This window comes from Schistocerca americana, chromosome X (assembly GCF_021461395.2).
Source record: "Schistocerca americana isolate TAMUIC-IGC-003095 chromosome X, iqSchAmer2.1, whole genome shotgun sequence".
Lineage (NCBI taxonomy): Eukaryota > Metazoa > Arthropoda > Insecta > Orthoptera > Acrididae > Schistocerca > Schistocerca americana.
Genome location: NC_060130.1, coordinates 660,364,017 through 660,387,922, shown reverse-complemented (window position 1 = coordinate 660,387,922; position 23,906 = coordinate 660,364,017). Strand labels below are relative to the sequence as shown.

General features: G+C 44.5%; 1 protein-coding gene across 1 annotated transcript; it reads right to left on the bottom strand.

Annotated features, from left to right (window-relative positions):
• Window positions 1-655: 655 nt before the first annotated feature.
• On the bottom strand, window positions 656-19,002 carry LOC124556235 (skin secretory protein xP2-like). Its single transcript, XM_047130224.1, has 2 exons — window positions 17,875-19,002; window positions 656-910 (listed from the first exon to the last, which is right to left on the bottom strand). The coding sequence occupies exons 1-2, from the start codon at window positions 19,000-19,002 to the stop codon at window positions 656-658; spliced, it is 1,383 nt and encodes a 460-aa protein (XP_046986180.1).
• Window positions 19,003-23,906: the final 4,904 nt, after the last annotated feature.

The window sequence follows — 23,906 nt, the reverse complement described above, 5'->3', positions numbered from 1 at the left end:
CTGGGCCAGACGGCATTGTGGCGGGGGTGGTGCAGTTTCTGGCGCCTCAGCTGACTGCGCCACTAACACATCTATATAATGAATGCCTTAGACAGAGAAAATTCCCAAAGAGATGGAAAACGGCAAATGCAGTTATTATAAAGAAAGGGCCAGACAAGGACCCCGCAGAAGTGAAATCTTACAGGCCGATTTGCTTGCTGGATGTATTTGGCAAAATACTGGAGAAATTGCTGGCTGACAGATTGACAGCACACCGAGTGTTGTGCGTGATGAGTGACAGGCAGTTCGGGTTCAGGCCGGGGCGGTCGGCATCTGATGCAATCGCCCTGGCGGCCGAGGTCTGTGGCTCGACCCCGCACAAATACGTGGTTGGCATCATGGTTGACATCAGTGGCGCCTTCGACAACCTGTGGTGGCCTTCGCTCTTCTCCTGCTTGCGGGAGAAAGAGTGTCCAGGGCCGCCATACGGTTGCCTGAGGAGCTATTGCAAGGATCGGGAGGTCTGGCTATCATCCTGAGCATCGTCAGCTTGTCTTTGTCCTTAGGTGGACGTTACCAGCAACGAACCAGGAACCGTTGGTGTGAGGTCCACAGCCCTGGCCGCAGATGCATTTTCCTCGTCCTCCTGCAACGTGTCACCATCTCGCGAATCATTTCATGCAGACGGCCTTCTCTTCTTTCGCCGATTGGGCGACTTCTGCTTGCGGGAACGCGTGTCCGCGTCCTGTGGATCACGACAGACAGTAGGCAACTCCCGCATCTCTGTGTCCGAGCTCGAATCGATTTGCTGATGCTCTCCTTCCTCAAACGTCTGGGGTGCAGACGTGGTCGCTGCTGTCGAGCACGGCGACGGTACCGATGGAGGCTTCGTCCTCGTGGGCGCGGAAACCGGGCCCGCGGGGGTCGGCAACTGGAACAGAACAATCTCCGCGTCCGAAATGATACTCGCTGCCTCAATGTGTGTAATAGGCAGCGTTGTCGGTTGCGATGGAGGCGACATGTCTGCACGTGGCATCTGAACGAGGCGTCGCTGCAGGCATTCAGAGCGTACATGGCCTTCCTGCCCGCACCCTGAACCAGTCCGCGGCTGACCGTCATAAATGACGATCGCTCGACATCCACCAACGGTCACGTAAGATGGGATGTGTTTACGCAGTTCGATTCGCACCTTGACGCACTCCATTCAGTACAGAATACGTCTCGAACGTATGCCAATTTTCTTCCACATGACTTAATACTTCCCCGTAAGGCCGCAGCGCGTTCACGACAAGCGTGACCGGAACTTCAAACGGCAGCTCGAAGATTCGTATGTTCCGAACTCCGAGTCCTGCATGGTCGACAGTCACTACACCCACATTGCTGTCCGAGTGGTGGAAACGATATCCAACGGTGGAACGGCGAAGAAGTTGTTCGCACGCTGCTTCATCGACGAGTTTCAGGTAAACTGTGCTGGAGACGATCGAAAGATGTATACCGATAATTTCCTGTGGATCGACATGTATTACTTCACGCAGGAAACGCTCTACTTCGTATGCCGTAGGTCGTGCGTGGTCTTTCTATAATTTCCATAAAAAAGCGCCATCGTCGTTCGAGGTGATCTGTTTACACTGCAATACCACTACCCGCGCGAGTGCCAGCCGCGGTGGCCGAGCGGTTCTAGGCGCTTCAGTCCGGAACCGCGCGATCGCTACGGTCGCAGGTTGGAATCCAGCCTCGGGCATGGATGTGTGTGATGTCCTTAGGTTAGTTAGGTTTAAGTAGTTCTAAGTTCTGGGGGACTGATGACCTCAGATGTTAAGTCCCATAGTGCTCAGAGCTATTTGAACCATTTTTGAGCCCGTGCGAGTAAACAACGGCCCGCTTGCGGAGCGCCGCACAGAGCCCCTCGCACGTCCGCTTCACAACACGGCTGAGAGCCGACTGCGCTTTCGTCTACCCTGGTGGTTCACTCCCAGTCTGTTAAACTGCTTAAACCAACGGCTAATGCTTTTGCGAGTTCGTGGTTGAATACCGAATTTGGTACGAAATGCCGGCTGCACTGCAACTTGCGACTCACTTTTCGCGGAAACTCAGGAACGCAGAAAACCTTGTGCTCCACAGTCGCCATCTCACCCACAACTGACAGTGAAACGGAGTGACGGCCCTAAAGCTTTAGACGGCCCTATTGACGCGAGAACTTTACCGGCAGCTTCTGAAACCATCACCGCCTGCGCACCTCCGCCAGCCAAAAACTTTGAAACTTCCTCTTTTCATTGGTATAAAGCTTGTTCATTTTGGATTTGTACTTGAATACATACGAATTTTTGAAAGTGGGTTCATCACTTAGAATAACCCTGTACATGAAGTTCAGAACACAAATATCATTGTTTCAAAGCAAGTCTATGCAACTCTCGAATATTCTCGATCCGAGCATCTTTAATATCCTGAAGTCAGATTCATTTTTTGATAGCCTGCGGGGCTCTGTGGTGGAGTACTCCATTGCTACGTTATCAGGCCACGTTGTATTACAAGCCGTCAAGCCGTTCTAAATATTTAATCAAATGCGCATGTTTTAGTAGCATCTCCGTGAAACGTAAAATAAATATTATTATTTTTTCCAATTCGAACATCTACATCTACAAGGCCACTCTGCAAATCACACTTAAGTGCCTGGGAGAGGGTTCAAATCACACTCAAGTACCTGGGAAAGGGTTCATCGAGCTACCTTCACAATAATTCTCTATTGCTCCACTCTTGAACAGCGCGCCGTAAAAACTAACACCTATATCTTTTCGTGCAAGATTAGAATTTCCTTATTTTATTATGATGATCGTTACTCTCTATGTAAGTCGGAATGAACAAAATATTTTCAAATTCGGAGGAGGAAGATGGTAACTGAAATTTCGTGAGAAGCTCACGCCGCAACGAGAAACGCCTTTGTTTTAATAATGTCCACCCTAAATCCAGTATCACGTCCGTGACACTCCCTCCCCTACTTGTCGATAATACGAAACGTGCTGCCCCACTTTGAAATTTCTCGATGTACTACATTAATCCTATATGGTAAGGATCTGACACTGCGCAGCAGAACTCCATAAAGAGGATGGGTAAATGGAGAGTAGGTAGTCTCTTTAGAAGATCTGTTGCATCTTCTTAGTGTTCTGCCAATATAATGCAGTCTTTGGTTCGCCTTCCCCACTACATTTTCTGTGTTATTTCCCATTTAAATTGTTCAAAAATGGTTCGAATGGCACTGAGCACTATGGGGCTTAACATCTGAGGTCATCAGTCCCCTAGACTTAGAACTACTCAAACCTAAGGACATCACACTCATCCATGCTCGAGGCAGGGTTCGAACCTGCAACCGTAGCAGCAGCGCGGATCCGGACTGAAGCTCCTAGAACCACTCGGCCACAACGGCCGGTATTTAAATTGTTAGTAATTGTAATTCCTAGGCATTGAATTGAATTTACGGCATTTAGATTTGGTTTACTTTATTGCGGAACCGAAGTTTAATGCATTCCTTTTAGCACTCATGTTATGACCTCACAATTTTCATTATTTAAGGTCAATTGCCATTTTTCGCATCATACAGATATCTCTTCTAAATTGTTTTCTAATTTGCTTTACTGGATGATAAACGACAACATCATCTGCAGATAACCTAAGCCGGCTGCTCAGATTGTCGCCTATATCGTTTACATAGATAAGGGACAGCAGAGGACCTATAACACTACCTTGGGGAATATCAGATATCACTTCCGTTTTACTCGATGACTTTCCGTCAGTTACTTCGAACTGTGACCTCTCTGACAGGAAATCACGAATCCAGTTGCATAACTGAGACGATATTCCATAACCACGCAATTCGATTACAAGCTGTTTTTTTAACAATCTTTTGTAAAAGTTCAGTAATTAAGAAGATATATTTGCAATGAAAACTGGATTTTTGTGTGCAGTATATTTTAAATGAAACTGACAATTAGATATGTGTTAATTAGCATACATTTTCTGAATTTTGTATTTAAATGACGTAGGTATTCGAAATGAACGAAAAAAAAATAATCAAAATGAGATTCGAAACAGCGATCCAGCGATTACCAATCTCAATCTCTACCGATTTTCTCTCCATATTTGTGCATTTTTTCCCTCGCGCATATGCTCGTAGAACATTCAACATTAAAAAAAAGTGCATCGGCTAGAAGTCGAAACCAGGCCAACTACATGGCACGTAGGGATTCCACCACATTGCCAGATGGCCTGTTAAAGGCCGTAAATGGTTCTTGGAATTAAAGATGCTTGAAAAGCTTCAAAATCGATTTTCTAGAGAATATTTTAGAGTTGCATCGAAATACTTCGGCGGACTGATATTTTGGTTCTGAACTTCATGTACCATAAATATAAGAAAATTACAAAAACTCAACTACCGTGTGGTTTTTTATTAGTGAAAGTACACCATGTGATCAAAAGTGTCCTGACACCTGGCTGAAAATGACTTACAAGTTAGTGGCGCCCTCCATTAGTAATGCTGGAATTCAATAAGGTGTCGGCCCTCCCTTAGCCTTGATCACAGCTTCCACTCTCGCAGGCATACGTTCAATCAGTTGCTGGAAGGTTTGTTGGGGAATGGCAGCCCATTCTTGCTAGGAGTGCTGCACTGAGGAGAGGTATCGATGTCGATCGGTGAGGCCTGGCACGAAGTTGGCTTCCAAAACATCTCAAAGGTGTTCTATAGGATTCAGGCCAGGACTCTGTGCAAGCCAGACCGCTACAGGGACGTTATTGTCTTGTAATCACTCCGCCACAGGCCGTGTATTATGAACAGAAAGTATTGAAAGATCCTATCGCCATCCCCGAATTTCTCTTCAATAGTGGGAAGCAAGAACTTAAGAAGGTGCTTAAAACATCAATGTAGGCCTGTGGTGTGATAGTGCCACGCTAAACAACAAGGGGTGCAAGCCCCCTCCATGAAAAGAAAGACCACACCATAATACCACCACCTCAGAATTTTGCTGTTGGCACTACACACGCTGTCAGATGACGTTCACCGGGCATTCGCCATGCCCACACCCTGCCATCGGACCGCCACATTGTGTACCGTGATTCGTCACTCCACACAATGTTTTTACAGTGTTCAATCGTCCAATGATTACGCTCCTTACACCAAGCGAGGCGTCGTTTGGCATTTACCGGCGTAATGTGTGGCTTATGAGCGGCCGCTCTACCATGAAATCCAAGTTTTCTGTGTGATGGTCTGGATAGATGTCTGCCTATTACACCTTACGACCCTCTTCAACTGTCGGCGGTCTTTGTCAGTCAACAGACGAGGTCGGCCTGTACGCTTTTGTGCTGTACGTGTCCCTTCACGTTTCCACTTCACCATCACATCGGAAAAAGTGGACCTAGGAATGTTTCGGAGTGTGGAAATCTCGCGTACATACGTATGACACAAGTGACACCCAATCACCTGACTACGTTCGAAGTCCGCGAGTCTAATGACTACTGAGATCGCTGATATGTAGTACCTGGCAGTAGGTGGCAGCACAATGCTAATATGAAACACGTATGTTTTTGAGAGTGTCCGGATTCTTTTGATCACATAGTGTAACTGTCATGCGTGCATATAGACTCTAGTGTAGTAGCCGTGCATTTTGTGTACAGTATATTCCAGGATATCAGGGAAATCGCGTTGATTAAAGTCAGCGTATGGTTCACGTCATCAGTGGCTATGGTCCAGAGGTACAACCATTCCTGTAAAATTGAGAGTCGGGGCTCAGAAATTTGTGACTATGTAAATGTCGAGACGTTCGGGAAGATATTATAAGTTCGTCGACTGATGGTAGCCGTAAGGGACAGTGTCCTTTCAGAACATTGTAAGGAAAGCAGAGATATGGTCATTAGTGGAAGCAACTGTACGTCGAGGTGCAAAATATAACGCTGATATTTGAGTTCTGAACTCCACGAACCATAAATATAAAAAATTACAAAAATCCCATTGCCTTGTGGTATCCCTGTTAGTAACGCTAACTGTGATGTGTGCTTGTAGAGTGTAACTTAGTATCTGTGTATTTTGCGTATTTGCAGTTTAAATGATGCGTATTAACAATCCTTTATAAAATTTCGGTAATTGAGAATTTATATTTGCAACGAAAACGGAATTTTTGTGTGTAATATTGAATCAGGTAAAAGAAGACATGGATTTTTCATGAAAATGTCAATTAGATATGTGTTAATTAGCATATATTTGCTGAATTTTATATTTAAATGGTGTACGTGTTCGAATTGAATGAAAAAAACTTCTTGAACTTCTTGCTCTTTTGGCAAGTGACTGACGAAGAAAGAACGACATAGTTAGTTGTCCCACCGACAACAATCTGTGGGTACTTTGGTAAATTGGAAGTAGGTGTGTAACAAGTTCACAATTATGGGTCAAAAGTATGCTTTAAATAGTTAAATGGCATTTACTCGACGTAATTAGGAACATTAAACTATATTTTTATTTGTATTTAAATGTGGTCCAATGGTATTTGCGTGTCTGTCCATTGTTGCAACAAGTATTGTGAATAGTTTATAGCTATAATTACAATAGCGGCAGCTCACATGAAGTAAGGAATACTCGAGAGTGGCACGACACAAAATAGCTAAGGTGTACAGAACAAACTACAGAGTAGATCAGACATAGCTTAGGATGCACGACAAGATATTGTCAAGGCCGGAACTTGTCCAAAATAGAAATAAATTTGAAGCCGGAACTTGTCCGTAACTGAAATAAATTTGAAGTATGCATATGAAGTTTAGTTATCTTTCTTTAGTTGGTGGCGCGATTACACAGATTACACCATATTTCATCGTATAAATTACTTTATTTAAAACAACTCCTCTTTGCTAGAAAAAGTTATGACAGTAATCTGTAGAGCACTCGATTTGTGATATGGAGTCACTTTATGTATTAGACAATCTGAAACAAAGATTCAATACGGAGGGTCTTGATGAAACAGCAATCTAAACAAATAAAAATTAAATGCGCATCAGTTGAGAACATCTGGATGGATTTGCGTAATTTTGTTTTAAAAAAGAATGTTAGTGATACTCCAAAAATATTTTCCGAGAACGAAAAAATTTGAAAGTTTCCCAGAAAAATGGAAAAGTTGGTAAAACCTGTACGAAATACAGACCATAACTCACCATTCGAATGATGGAGATGCGTAATTCTCTTTAGTTTTGTTCGTTATGATTCTGGTTGGATGGTTGGTTGACTTGGGCGAGAGGACCAAACAGCGAGCTCATCGGTCCCATCGGATTAGGGAAGATGGGGACTGAAGTAGGCCCTGCCCTTTCAGAGGAACCATTCCGGCACTTGCCTGAAGCGATTTAGGGAAATCACGAAAAACCTACATCAAGATGGCCGGACTCTTGTTTGAAACGTCGTCCTCATGAATACGAGTCCAGTGTGCTAACCACTGTGCCACCCGGCTCGGTGTATGATTCCGGAAAAGTTTTCAGGAAAGGTACAATTACGAACGAAAGTCCGAAAATTCATCTAAACTGCAGTAACCATAATTTTTGTATTCACTCTTGATGCTAACTGACGGTAGGAACGACATATTTAGTTGATTATTTTTCTCTTTTGTTCGTTATGCTCCAGGGATGGAAATAACTGATTTGAATGTTTTCAGTGTTCACGCCAGACGACAAAACATTGCAATGAACGAAGTGATGTCCCAGCAGACCAACGGAAACAAAGCATTTCCTTGTTTCTATTGTTTACTTGAACATAGATCTTGCAATCGGTGTCGAAATGTAAATAAAACACTTGGAGATTCATTGTAATTTCAGGTTCAATGGAAGAAAATAAATCACTTGGTTGGCATGGAATTCTGACGTATTTCAACAGAATCTTAAATTTTGCAACAAAACCATACAGTTCCAAGTCGATCACATTCCAGGCCCATCACCCTTTTCCAGCATTTCACCGTTGTAATTTCCCGTTGGTGTACTTGTAAATGTAGTCTTTCTCGTATTTAATATCCATGGCCACAATACACTCCTGGAAATGGAAAAAAGAACACATTGACACCGGTGTGTCAGACCCACCATACTTGCTCCGGACACTGCGAGAGGGCTGTACAAGCAATGATCACACGCACGGCACAGCGGACACACCAGGAACCGTGGTGTTGGAGGTCGAATGGCGCTAGCTGCGCAGCATTTGTGCACCGCCGCCGTCAGTGTCAGCCAGTTTGCCGTAGCATACGGAGCTCCATCGCAGTCTTTAACACTGGTAGCATGCCGCGACAGCGTGGACGTGAACCGTATGTGCAGTTGACGGACTTTGAGCGAGGGCGTATAGTGGGCATGCGGGAGGCCGGGTGGACGTACCGCCGAATTGCTCAACACGTGGGGCGTGAGGTCTCCACAGTACATCGATGTTGTCGCCAGTGGTCGGCGGAAGGTGCACGTGCCCGTCGACCTGGGACCGGACCGCAGCGACGCACGGATGCACGCCAAGACCGTAGGATCCTACGCAGTGCCGTAGGGGACCGCACCGCCACTTCCCAGCAAATTAGGGACACTGTTGCTCCTGGGGTATCGGCGAGGACCATTCGCAACCGTCTCCATGAAGCTGGGCTACGGTCCTGCACACCGTTAGGCCGTCTTCCGCTCACGCCCCAACATCGTGCAGCCCGCCTCCAGTGGTGTCGCGACAGGCGTGAATGGAGGGACGAATGGAGACGTGTCGTCTTCAGCGATGAGAGTCGCTTCTGCCTTGGTGCCAATGATGGTCGTATGCGTGTTTGGCGCCGTGCAGGTGAGCGCCACAATCAGGACTGCATACGACCGAGGCACACAGGGCCAACACCCGGCATCATGGTGTGGGGAGCGATCTCCTACACTGGCCGTACACCACTGGTGATCGTCGAGGGGACACTGAATAGTGCACGGTACATCCAAACCGTCATCGAACCCATCGTTCTACCATTCCTAGACCGGCAAGGGAACTTGCTGTTCCAACAGGACAATGCACGTCCGCATGTATCCCGTGCCACCCAACGTGCTCTAGAAGGTGTAAGTCAACTACCCTGGCCAGCAAGATCTCCGGATCTGTCCCCCATTGAGCATGTTTGGGACTGGATGAAGCGTCGTCTCACGCGGTCTGCACGTCCAGCACGAACGCTGGTCCAACTGAGGCGCCAGGTGGAAATGGCATGGCAAGCCGTTCCACAGGACTACATCCAGCATCTCTATGATCGTCTCCATGGGAGAATAGCAGCCTGCATTGCTGCGAAAGGTGGATATACACTGTACTAGTGCCGACATTGTGCGTGCTCTGTTGCCTGTTTCTATGTGCCTGTGGTTCTGTCAGTGTGATCATGTGATGTATCTGACCCCAGGAATGTGTCAATAAAGTTTCCCCTTCCTGGGACAATGAATTCACGGTGTTCTTATTTCAATTTCCAGGAGTGTAGTTAACAGATACAACGATCATTAAAAAATACGTTTTCTTCTCATTTTTACTTTGCTTACATTTTTACAATAGCTTTTCATAAATTCACATAACAATTACAAACAAATTTATTGGACAGCACAACATCTGACGAAGCAGCTACTAAATAATTAAATGATGGTAATTTGGGAGAGAAGAGTGAGTATGAAACCCAATTCTTGTGCGTATCCTTTACGATAAAATTATTGTCGACAGTGTTTTAATGTCCGCGCTCCATGAAGCATTGTGAAGAGGTCTGTAATTTAATATACAGCATTTCTTCACAGTCTGATGATCACAAACTATACGTCGTCACAATCCTTCTTTCTTTGCCTCACATTCCAGCCCAACAATGCGATGCCACTATACTGCTACCGTGCGACAGAGGCCTCAGTTACGGAGGCGGGCGACAGGTGAGATCTGTATTGAGTGACGACCATGTTTAAGCATAAACACATGCTGACGATATTGCTCTATTAACTGAAAATTAAAACGAATTAAAGGCCCTTACAACACAATTAATAAATGCTATGAAATGCATGGGTCTTCAGATGAATACAGATAAAATAATGTACTTCACATTAACTCGTCATCTGGCAAGTAATAATGCGCTAAATATTAACGACACAAGTTTTGCAAAAACTAATCTTGACACCTCACTGACGTCTTGAAGACCCTATTAAAGCCGGAATCCAATTTAAATTTGAAAGAAGATAACTTCTCAGCGAAGATCGCATTTGTAAAACCTTTATTTACGATGACCGGTGTCAGTAAACAGAGCTACCATCGTCTGATCTGTGACCAGTGTACATAAAGTGTAAAGCATATCAGATTCACTCTAGACTCGGATTCGGGAGGACGACGGTTCCAACCCTCGTCCGGTCATCCTGATTTAGGTTTTCCGTGGTTTCCCTAAATCGCTTCAGGCAAATGTTGTGATGGTTCTTCCAAAGGGCACGGCCGACTTCCTTCCCCATCCTTCCCTTCACCGAAAAGACCGATAACGTCGCTGTTTGGTCCCCTCCCCCAATCAACCAACCAACCAACCATACCAGATTAAAAAAAAAAAAAAAAAAAACGTACACTGCCATAAATAAAATACGTAGAGTGAATTATTATTATTACTCTTACACATACCTCGATGAAGGTTACTACAAGAGCGCAATTAGAGCTGCTAATGTACTCCAGATCTTACTTAGTCGGAGAATTGATGTAAGAAGCATTGGCATACCAAATTGACAATCATTATTTACAATATGTTTCGTCAAGCGAATCCGTCATGTGTTACAAGTCACAGAGTACATCACTGATACAGAGTCGCCACTGAACTGCCGCACGGCGACAGTTATTAGGCGACATGTTAGTGCCGCTAGAGATCGTTTGTGTATTCATGTCATTGTCAACTGTAAATACACGTATGTCATTTTAGTAAAATTGTGGTAACTGGTGTACAATTATAAAATTTTTGTGACAGGTAAAAGCTAAAATATTTTGTAGAACAGCAAGAGAACACGCAAACATATAGAGGTAAAACAAGAAGTCAGAAAAGACAACACGTAAAAATGTGGTAACTGGTATAAAAGATATATATATATATATATATATTAAAGCAGATAACTGCCGAAATACTTTCTACACATATAAGGAGCTTCCGCAACCATGCAAAGGTAAGGCACGAAGTCGAAAGAACAACACGTTGTTAGGACTACAACCTAAGTCGTATTTCAAAATCCTGTCTATATACAGCTTCAGATACAAGACAAAATAATCGCACAGTAACATTTATTGACAATAAGGCTGCAGAGCAGAAACCTAATAGACGACGAGATTTCACAGTACAAAGCGCCATACGTAGCTCATTATGTATGTGTTCGGTATATACTTTTAGTGGTGAACGCATTACAAGAGGTCATCTGCTCAAAAACGCACGGTAGATATTCAATATGATACGTAGCCCGAAGTCTAGTTATGATTGTGGATTCTCAACAACCGTTACAAAGGAATATCAATACAATCTCAAAATCAAACTAATAATATGGCAGCAGTGGCAGCGAACATCCACTGAGACACTAAAAGGTTTAGATAAAATAGGAACATCGTCTGAAGTATGAGGTTTGGGTAAGCAATATATTGCCCGGGGATATGAACAAGGACAAATTATACGATGTAGGTACATAAATGTCACAGTAAAATGATTAGTTCATGCGCAGTCCTGCTCAAACCAGGTGAAAAAAGGTGACTTTCAGCTCTAAGGTGACGATAATGTCAAGTATACCACGCGATCCATAGCTCATTTCTGTTTTATCTAAATCTTTTATTGTCTCAGTGAATGGTCCCTGCCACTGCTGATATAGTATTACTATTTTGATTTTGATATTGTAACGTTTTATACCCCCCCATGAACCATGGACCTTGCCGTTGGTGGGGAGGCTTGCGTGCCTCAGCGATACAGATAGCCGTACCGTAGGTGCAACCACAACGGAGGGGTATCTGTTGAGAGGCCAGACAAACGTGTGGTTCCTGAAGAGGGGCAGCAGCCTTTTCAGTAGTTGCAAGGGCAACAGTCTGGATGATTGACTGATCTGGCCTTGTAACAATAACCAAAACGGCCTTGCTGTGCTGGTACTGCGAACGGCTGAAAGCAAGGGGAAACTACAGCCGTAATTTTTCCCGAGGGCATGCAGCTTTACTGTATAGACATGTTCTGAGGCATCAAGGGATCACCAATTTAGTATTGGAGGGCAGCGTGGAGGGTAAAAATCGTAGGGGGAGACCAAGAGATGAATACACTAAGCAGATTCAGAAGGATGTAGGTTGCAGTAGGTACTGGGAGATGAAAAAGCTTGCACAGGATAGAATAGCATGGAGAGCTGCATCAAACCAGTCTCAGGACTGAAGACCACAACAACAACAACGTTTTATATTTGTAACGGTTGCTGAGAGTCCACAATCATACCTAGACCTCGGGCTACCAGGCTTTTTCGCACAGATGACCTCCAGTAATGCGTTCATCACTACAAATATATGCCGAAGACATTTCCTCTTCGTCACCTACATAATGAGCTATATATGGTGTTCTATGCTATGCACTCTCGTCTTCTTCTAGGTTTCTGTTGTGCAAGCGTACTGTCACTAAATGTTACTGATCGATTAATTTGTTTTGTATCTGAAGTTGTATATAGACAGCATTTCGAAATACGACTTGAGCTGTAATCTTTACGACATGTTGCTCTTTTCACTTAGTGCTTTACCTCTACATGGTTACCGATGCTATTTACGTGTGTAGAAAATATTTTGGTTGTTATTTGTTTTAAGAAATTATACTTTATTCCAGTTATGCTTGCGTATGCTCATGCTGTTCTACAAAATATTTTAGCTTCTACCTGTTACAAAAAATTTTATAACTGTATACCAGTTACCGCAATCTTATTAAAATTACATACGTAAATTTGCAATGACATGAATAAACAAGCGACCTCTAGGGGTACTAACATGTTATATGCTAACTGTCGCTGCGCGTCAATTCACTGGCGATCCTGCATCAGTGTTGTTCTCTGTGACTTGTAATATGTAACGGGAGCACATGACGAAACATGTCATAAATTTTGGTTTCCGCTTTGACATGCCACCGCATCTTATGTCAACTATCCGGCTACGTAATATATGGAGTACACTTATAGCTCTAATTTGGCTCTTGTATTAATCTTCATCGAGGTATGTATAATAATAGAAATTCACCGCACGTATTACATTTATGACATTGTAAGCTATTTTTATACTCCGCTTTACACTTTATGTACACTACTCATAGATCAGATGACGGTAACTCTGTTTACTGAAACCGATCGCCGTAAATAAAGATTTTACAAAAGCGATCTTGGATCGAGAAGTTGCCTTCGTTCAGGTTGAATATCTACAGATGGCCTCTGTCGCTCAGTATGAGCAAGAAAACAATCAAAATTTATAAAACATGACACATGTTACTAAGGCATTAAATTTTAAAAGTATGTTACTGTCTAGGAACTCTAACTTGCACGTATATATATATATATATATATATATATATATATATATATATATATATATATATATAAACAATAATTGAATAACTTTTAATCCTCGCATCTGAAACATGGACTTCTGAAAAAAAAAGGCAATCTAAGGTTGAAGAACGTCAAGATTGCCACCAACAGCTACTGATTTTTTTATTTTTTATTTGACAAACAGCTTCAGCTCACAAACCATCATTAAGTTCATAAAAGCATTTACATAACATTTGCACATAAAGATCTAGAATGCTTCCGTCTCTAGCGCTTGTGCCGACTGTAAAATGGATAATTGCACAGTATGCACAGTTTATAATTGACGATATAATGTATATTACTATGCGAAAACAGTGACATACTCATGGATTTTTTATCTAGCGCCAATGATTTTATAACGACCAATACGATTTGGAAATACTTTTACGAACCAGATGATAGTCTGTGGACCGTTACTGGTTGTTCAATAAAGAAATCTCATCAGTATCTCTTGGTAGCAATCATGAAGTTCTTCAAATATTTACGAGGAGTGGGGCATCATTTTCTGAAAATAAAAGCTAAGAGTATTTGAACACAAAATTTATGTATTTAGGCTAATATGATACAGCAATACTAACGATCAGAGAACACTAAACACTGACGAAGTTTATGATACCATAAAAAAAGTGACTGAAGTGAGTCCTACCGGTAGAGGATGTATTGCATTCCCACATCACAGATACATTGATAATATTCAAGGTGGTTTCGTAAGCTTTAGGCAGTGTTGAGACTGGGAAACTATTGCTGAGAAGTAGGGTGGCAAGGTATTTGTAGTTGTAGATAGGCCCTGAAACTCTGGTAGAAATGTGCGACCATAATAACAGTAACTATCAAAGTAGAAAACTTTAAAAATGCTCGTAAGTCGTGAAAGTAATACAGATCCAGATGGTATTGAATTCTTTATTGTGTTCACTACGCGTTTCGGGCACAGCTCATAATCAAATGATCTAGTAACAAATAATAAGGAGAAGTGCAAATAATGACATCATACAATAAAGCTTTATCAAAGAAATGGGATTATATGAATCTCAAATGAAATTAATTGTAAACACTTTTGAAGAACGTAATAAATACCATCTAAGATCGTTATATTCATTGACAAGGACGTTGAATAATGTCCGTACAAATGTCAAGCAAAATATGTGCTGTCGTATACAAAAAGTGGAGATAACCAGTTGCTGACTACAGTTACAGTGTCAAGGCACCCCTAACAAAGCCACAACGTAAGATTGTAACACTGGAGGGCAGCACTTCTGATCACGTGTAAAATCCAAATGTTAATATATAGTAATAAAAGCTGAGTCAGCACTAACGTGCAAGAAAATCAATTGTAAAAACAGTATAATAATACAAGACATTACAACACCGTCATACAGAACCACATTCGGTATAATTTGTTCATAATTACAATAGAGGGCATCACATCCTCTCCAAAGCTAGTTAAAATATTAATTTTCTATAAAATAAAATTAATTAAAATAATTATTTCGTTTTTACCAGCACAGCTGTGCAAAAAAGTCACCATTAAAACACAATGCGATAGTGCACGTTTCATGGAACAAACGTACTGTCACATGTCATTTTTGCGTTTTCAGAGTGTCTTAATAAAAGCAGTTCGCTAATAAAATTACGTGTGTTCATTAAGAATTCCATGAAACATAGAAAAAAAAGAACATTCAGAGGGGGACTCTTATTGAAAACATGTAGATTTTGGTAATAAAGTTATGGTATTCAGGTGGCTCCAGAACTTATGAAAAATGAGCAGATTTCAAGCAGTCGTAGGCGTTCCTTTGTTTTTTTTTTTTTCAATGATTTACTTGTGGGTAGGAAAACACAATAATAGTCCCCAGCCAGCTATTCTTTCTTTTAGCTTTCTCAGCGTTTTATGGAATTCCTAATGACGATATGTAATTTTATTGGCGAACTACTTTTCTTGAGTCATATTGCAAACGCAAAAATGACATCTAACAGTATACTTGTTTTATGAAACCTGCAATGTTGCATTGTGTTTTACTGTTGACTTTTTTGCACAGCTGTGCTGGTAAAAACGAAATAATTATTTTAATTAATTTTCTTTTATTGAAAAATTATTGTTTTAATTAACTTTGTATTGAATGTGACGCCCTCTACTGAAATTTTGAACAAATCGTACCGAATGTGGTTCTATATGACGTAAATGGAATGTCTTGTACTATTATACTGTTTTTACAATCGCCTTCTTGCGCATTAGCTGGCTGAGCTTTTATTATTTTATATTAACATTTGGATTTTGCACGTCATCAGAAGTGCTACGCTCAAGTGATATGAGCTTACGTTATGGCTCTGTTAGCGGTGCCTTGACGCTGTAACAGTAGTCAGCTACTGGTTAGGTCTACTTGTTGCTTACGCCAGCACGTGTTACGCTTGGCATTTGTACGGACATTATTCAACGTCCTTGTCAATGCACATATTGATCTTAGATGGCATGTACTTATGTTCTTTTGAATGGTGTACAACTGATTTCATTTGAGATTTATATAACGTCGTTTCTTTGGTGGAACTGTATTGTGTGATATATTATTTGCACTTCTCTTTATTATTTGTTACCATGCCTGAAACGCGTCATGAGCACAATACAGGACTCTGTAACATCTGGATTTGTATTACTCATGCGACTTACCAGCAGAATTTCTTATTCACTTTCCTAGTTATTGTTCATTGTGCAACTAAGTGCATTCATTGCTCGTGAATCTTAATAATAACAATAATAGTAATAAATGAGAAGCCGCTCCAGTTTCTAGTAAGAACTGTACTAAATCCATGAATGGTTTAGGTCTTTACATCAAGCCGTTTTCAAGAGGACTATGGAAGACTGTGCTGTAGAGAGGCAACTTCAAATCAAAGCATACTTCACGTTGCTTCTTCACATCACAATTTTCAAATCCACTTGAAAACTGCCTGATGTGAAGTCCGAAATCGGTCGTGGTCTTAATAAAGTTCTCTTTAGGAGCGTGAGCTAGTTTTCATCAACTGAACGAACGGTTACGGAATCAGCATCCTCCGAACATGGAGAAACTAATAATAATAATAATGATAATATCGGACTTCAGCGTTATGATAAAACATACTTTGAAGGAGGTACAGGACCTAAAACTGCATTCTTCGCCCTGTTAGCAGCTGTAGAAGCAGTTGTACTGAGCATCTGCACAATAGCTCGTTCAGGTTCTCGTAGGACATAGTTAAACATAGTGATAACTTTTTGTTTTGTCAGTTACAATCGTATCAGTGCCCCGTAGAAATGAGCGAGTCAGTTAACAATAACAACAACAACAATAACAATAACGATAAGTAAATATAAATAGATAATCGTTAATTCATATATGCAAATACATCAACAGTCAACGACGTGCGTTTGATAATGGACGGCTGCTGAAGAGCACAACTACGACTTACGCAGATAACACGGCGCAAGTGTGATCCCGGTTACCTTGAAAATTCTACAGTGTATCCATCGCTCTGTTTGCAGCTGCAAAAGGCAGTTCTACTGTACACATGCAAGAAAGTTGCTCAGGATCTTTGAGAACATAATTAACTTAGCGGTAACGCGTTGTTTAAACTGTTACCATTGTACCACTACCGTGTAAAAATGAGCGAATCGATAAGTAATAATGATACATCACAATTTTGAAATTTTAGATGTTTGAGGACACCGCGACTGCTTTTAGTGTAATAATGGTGACTGACTCCATCTCGATCATTTTTTTGTGTTTATTCGGACTACGGGAGTCAGGTATTTTTTTATTTTTTGAGTAATAATTATATGTACTTATCGTAACATTTGAAGTATATGTATTTTTAACCTTTATTTTGTTAGGCTTTAACTTAAAAATTTTAATTTATTACGAAGGTGACTTTTATTATACGAAGGAGTCAGTCACGTCACAATGTACACAAGTTTCATTAGAGCTCAGTTTGCGCAAGCTCTCTACTTTTAACAAAATCCTCGCCCTGCTGACGAACTGTTATTCACAGTCATTAGGTACGAATGCTTTAGGATCATATATATTTATATATTGCCACCGCACGTGTTTTTATGTGGCAACAATATCAGCTTTGTAGTATCATCTCCTTTCCCTTTTTTATCAGGTACGGATCTGAAGATAACCTGTAACAAATGTTAAAATCGCTAATACGAATAAACATAGATAGAGAAGCAGAAGGAGTCCGTCTTTGTTCATCACTGATGATAATAATAACAATAATAATAATAATAATAATAATAATGAAGTATAAATGATTATTCGTAATGTGTGTGATGACGGGCAGTAGAGGTAACGTGTGGCGGACTACCTTTAGCTGCTGTGGCGCCGCGTAGATGCGGTCGTGCCCCTCGGCGAGCAGACCGGCGAGTGCGTGGTGGCGGCGGCGCTGGCCGCCCTCGAGCTGCGACGGGCTGGAGGCAGTGCGCTGGTGGCAGGGCGGCGCGCCGCCGCTAACCTTGCGCCTGGCGCCGGTTGCCGGCTGTGCGGCCGCGGCGGGGCGCGGAGCGGGCGACGCCGACGGCGAGGGCGACGGCGAGGGCGACGCCGCGGCGGCAGCAGGGGCGGCGCGGGCAGCGGGCCGCGGCCGGTGCACCTGCGGCTCGTCTAGAGATTGGACGGTGGGCGCGCGCGACGGCCCGGCGCTCGGCGGACCCGCCAGCTCCTCCAGGAACTTGAGGTCCTCGCTGCAGTGGAATCTGGAGTGGATGCGCGGCTCCGGCTTCTGCATCTCGGCCTCCAGCATCTGGCCGTAGGGCCCGCGCAGCGGCCGCTTGGAGTAGCGGCGCGGTGGCTGCGGGCTGCGCGAGCGCGCGCCGTCAGAGTCGGACATGTCGGCGAGGAAGGTGGCCGGTGACGCTGTGTGTCGACGTCCGCCGCTGCCGCTGCCCCCCTGGTCGCTGTCGCCCTCCGACAGGCTGTCCGCCCTATATAGGGGGTGGGCCTTGCACCCCCGGGGCTCCTCCCTCTCCTCGGAGCTCTGGCAGGTGAGCTGCGGACGCGTCGGCGCCGGCGCCGGCGCCGCCGGCCTCCACTCTTCGTCGTCTTCGTGCTGGAGCGTGCGCTGGCGCCGCTGCTGCTGCTGCTGCTGCCGCTGCGCGCTCCCTTCCACCGCGTCCGAGCTGACGTCAGCGCTGGACCGCTGTGCGGACGCCGCCTCTTCCCTCTCGCGCGGGGGCGTGGGCGGCGGCGTGTAGCAGACCTGTCTTCGGCCGAGCGTAATCTCGCCCTCCGACCGGCCTCTTTTGTGACTAGATGGTTGCAAACTGATTCTTACGGCCGATGTCGGACTGTCGGTCCCCACGTCTCGATATTCGGCCTTTTCTTTCGGCCACTGCGCCACGAAAACTGGACCCGATCCCGTATCGGACTCGGCGGCGTCGCCCTCAGTTTCTCTAGTGCTTGGTCGCTCGGCCGATTCGCTGTCGTCTAATAGCATTCTCGTTTCCATCTTTTCGGCAACCTCTCGGTCGGGATCCTTGAAGTATTCCAAGATTTCACCGGAATCGTCCTCGTAGCATTTCTGAAAAGCGTACTCGCAGTTCTCGTAATCCTCGAGTTCCCCGTCGTTTTGGTCGTGCGCTTTGGCATACTCGACGGTCTTGGACACTACGTGCGCCGTATACTCGCGTACGTCGCCAGACGCGTCGGGTATTTCTCGGTGTTCGTCGGTAACGGGCGGCTCGGTTCCGATCGATTGGTGGCAGGCCGCGTCCGCGTCCGCGTCAGCTGTGGGAGCGGACGTGTCGGGTGCGGGCGGCGTATCTGGGTGCTGCTTATCTCCTAACTCGCTAACGTTGGCCGCCACGCCGCTGTCGGTCAGTGACGTTTCGCTCTCCTCGGCGACTTCGGGCAGCTCTCGGACGGCGCAGGAGCTCAGTGGAGTGCAGAGTAGGCTCTTGAGCCCGTTGCCGTCGATGGACGTGAAGGGAATGTCGTCGTCGGATCGGGAGCCCCTCCTCGGTAGTGGGTATGTCAGAGACCGCGCTCCGGACGGCTTGTGCGAGGCCTCGGACGAGGCGGTACCGTCCGGCGACTTGCCGCAAGATATCGTCGAGGTGGGGGCGACGAGGCCTTCGTCGGAGCCGACGGCCGAGTCTACGGAGGGAGTGGAGCCTCCCGCGACTTGCTCTTCGGTAGAGGGCACGGCTAGGTCGGCAGCTGGCGCTCGCTTGCGCGGCAGCGTCAGGGAACCACCTGCCGCCGTCGGAGGTGGTACAGCTGCTGGCGGCGGTGCCGCAGCTGGTGACGCGTACGGGCTGGCGCGCGCCACGCACCGGATGTACTTTCCGTCCGACGGCGAGAAGTCCACCTGCGAGAAGGACGCGCTCCTGATGGGGATGCTTCTCTGGATGTAGGACCCGACGATGGTGCGGGGTTCGGGTTTCGGCAAGCGCAAGTTTACACAGTTGAAGATATCGTCCTCGGGCGAGGACGCTGCCGGCTTCTCCTCCGCGGTAACAGGGACGGGCAGTTGCGTGAGTGTCGGGGGGGCGGCGGTGGCCGCCTTGGCGTGCTTGGTACGCTGTGGCGGCAAGGGCGGCGGCGGGGGCGGGGGTGGCGGCGGCGGCGGCGGTGGCGGCGGCGGGGGCGGAGGCGGCCTGCGCTCGCCACCCTTGAGCTTCTCGGTGAGCTCCCGCAGGCGCTCCGTCTTGTCGCTAGTGCGCGCCGGCTTCTTGCGGTGCGGCGGAGGGGCGGGGGGCGGGGCCGCGCTCGGGCTCTGCGCGTGCGCACTGCCGGCGGCGGTGGCGGCCGAGGCGGGGGTGGAGGGGGCGGGGCTCCTCCGGCCAGAGCGCTCCAGCCGGAAGCGCTGCAGCCGGTCCAGCGCGTTGCGGCGCGCGGCGCCGGGCCGCGGCTGCTCGTCGTCGGCCACGTCGAGGGCGGCGTGGGCAGAGGTGCAGGTGGCCGGCGGCCGCAGGGACGCGGGGAGCTGCGGCTTGGTCCGCACGGCGACGCGCCGCGCGCTGGGGGCGGCGGGGGCGGGGGCGGTGGCGACAGCGACGGCGCCCGCCTCACCGAGGCGCGACCATTCGAACGTCGACCGGTAGACGCGAGGCTGCAGATCCGACACTGGCTGAGCGCGCGCCGCTTCGCTACTATTTATGCGGCTAAAGATACCGGCGCGCCTATTAATAGCGGCCGTGTCGGTGGCTGTGGGGATCCGGGAGTGCAACAGCTGCGCCACTCCGCAGCAGCAGTCCGCCTCGTTGTTTGGCGCGCCTCCGCGGGGCGGCGCGTCGTTCGCCGCGTGGCTGCCTCCCACCGGCGACACGGACACACGCGCGCACGCCAGAGAGTACGTGCCCCCGCACCTGCAACACACGTGGTCGACTCACACTCGACAAAACACTTCAGTTTACAGTCTTTCATTAATTACGGTTCACTTAACTGTAATCGGCATTGTATACTAAGCGAAGAGAATGTCGCCGAAATCACCTGCCGGGGCTCTAGTCGTCTCTATAATGATTTGTAACTGACGAGGGAACTTCGAAATAATACAGCAACCACCTTGGTTACACACATCGTACTCGTGGGAGAAGTCATGTCTCTACACCGAACAACTACGACCTAAATAGTATGTGATTGATAGATCGATGATTAGCACTTTTAGGCTTTTAATTCCCTGCTTAATCTTCGAAAGGACTGACAGAACATCAGTAGGCTACCCACTTTCGTTTTCGGTACTTTCTTTCCAAGTCACGATCGCTGACTGTTATAAAATATTTACAATTCCGGTTTCAGCATGTTACTGCCACCGACAGACGTGGAATATTCGTAAAAATATGCTTGCGCCGAAGTAAAAAGAAACTTTTAAATGAACGTTCATGCACAAAGAACTATATTCTGTAGCTTTACACGAAACATGTTTATGCGAATATTGCACTTCAGTCGATGGCAATAAGGTACCGATAACGATAATGTTCATAGAAAATACGAAGGTTAGGGTTTAACATCCAGTCGACGACGAATTCATTAGATACAGAAACGATAATGTGAATATTTTATGATGATCAGCGTCCCTGATGTATAAAAGAACAATTTGCTTAACGAAAAAGTCTTGTTTTTGAATTTTTACACGCTCATTCAGAAGCATGTTGTAAGTTTCTCATTTCTGTTACTGATTCAAAATAATTACAGCAACAAAATATGTCTCCCACTCCCACTAACTTTTCAGATTTCCCACTTCCCTGCGTTAAAAACAGCTACTGCAGAAATCATTCCTGAAAGAATAACATTTTAGTAAAAAATACGTAATTGATGTGGCACAGTTACATGGCTAATGAGGTAGGGTACAATGGGTAGTGAGTTTCTAGAAAGATAAATTCATATTTTCAAATTTCAGTCATTAAACTACGATGTGCAGACTGTCACAACGTAATCACAACAGTAACTGTCGATAACTTAACAAAAAAAATGCCTTTCCAACTCCACAGAGAGTCTTACAGTGCAGAAAAAAAACTACAAAAACCTTACGAAATTCCCATTACTGTGACTCTTGAATATGATGTTAAAACAGACGACTTAATCAATTCGTATTAACATCTTAATTTATAACAATAATCAATTCGTATTAACATCTTAATTTATAACAATGCGAGTTTCGAAATAATAGACAGCAGAAACCAGTCGTCGTTTCCTTTCTAGCTTTATTGAAGCAGATCCAGATTTCGGCTAGTAACTAGCCATTATCAGTGCTAAAAATGCAACAAGTACATAGTCAGAGCATAGCATAAAATATTGCAATTCATGACTAAAGCTATACTGCTTGTACATTAAATTTCATACCAGTACTTCAGAGCTTTTTTACCTGCTCTAGAACGTCTAAATCTGTTGTTCGTCCTCCCGTCACAGTTCGTTCAAGACTATTGTGTAATGAAGATAGGCCTTGCAGAGAATACGTCGGTTGGCTGTATGGTACTCTCTACATGAAATACGTAACACGTAAGTTTAATATTAAAGCAACTATGGTCCCTAATAAAACTTAATATTGGCATAGCAATAAAATAAAGTAAAATGCAAGTAAAATTATTGACTTACTGCTACATTTAACAATTAACATTAGCAGATGTAGAAATTCCAGATTCGTTCCTCGTGAACTAGTTGTTTGTTAGTCTTTAAAAAGCTTACGTAACATCAGCTTCATAAAAAAAATTACGTAAAATATTTACAAATCACTAGGAGATACAAGAACTACGCTGTGAATATTGGAGTTGATTTGATTACAATATTTTTTCTCTTGTACTCTTTCTTTTCTTTTTTTAATCGTCGTGACGAGGTATTATTGAATAATTTATAGATGGCGAAAAATACCGTAAGTAAATGTGCAGCCATTCTCGATCTCTCCGTGACATCTTTTCTTTCGAACGCAATGTGTTCTCCAAATCTAATTTCCAGCCTCCTTCCCGCTCGGCCAACGTAACAGGCCCCACAGTCTGGGTTATCATTTTATAAACTAAGGAAGCATGAAATAAACTCTTTGTGTCTACAATATGTTGCAAAATACATCCTAGATTATTTGTGATTCCAAAAGACACTCACACATTATACTTTCTAAAGACAGTTGCAATCCTTGTACTCGTTTTTTCATAGTGAGGTAAACTAAGCAATTTAGTATTTTCTTTTGGAACCATATTATTGTAAGTAGCCATCTTATTTTTGTATTTATTAGCTATGTTCTTTTGTATGTTAACTACAAAGTCATGTGGTTAGTTATTGCTGTTCTATATCATTTCAAAAGTCATATCACAGTCGTTGGGTGCATTCCAGTTTTCTAATGGAAGGTAATTTGAACAACGAGAGTAGAGAATTACTTGGCTTCAACATCCGCAGAAGTAAACTGCACAATAAAACAATTTTTCCATGCCCTCTGTCACAACTGCTCACCTTTAAAACGCGAAATAACACTGACATCATTCTGCAATCGCGACTAAGATCAATAATTATTGTTTAATTAAATTTATCCAGATTTTATGGAACTGTATTTAGCGTATGGAAGTCTGCGACTGGTATATAAAAGTACAAAATTTTGTGGACTGTAGCTCATAAAAACTTTCTCGATTTCTTGACAAAACCAACGGAACTTCGTCGTCTAACCCCACTGCCATTAACAAAACAATAAAAACATCGCACTCATTTCAAATTTATTCACATAAGTAATCAATAATAAGTAGATAGGCACCTGATGAATGCAGCACACTGTCGAAATGCGTAGTGGCAAAATAAGCGTTGTTATTAAAACGAGACTGAAGCAGGGAACTGTGCTGTTTAAAAAAAAAGAGAAAAAAAGAAAAGAAAGTCATAGCCATGGTTCTGTTCCAAATAAATTTACATTCCTCTACGCCC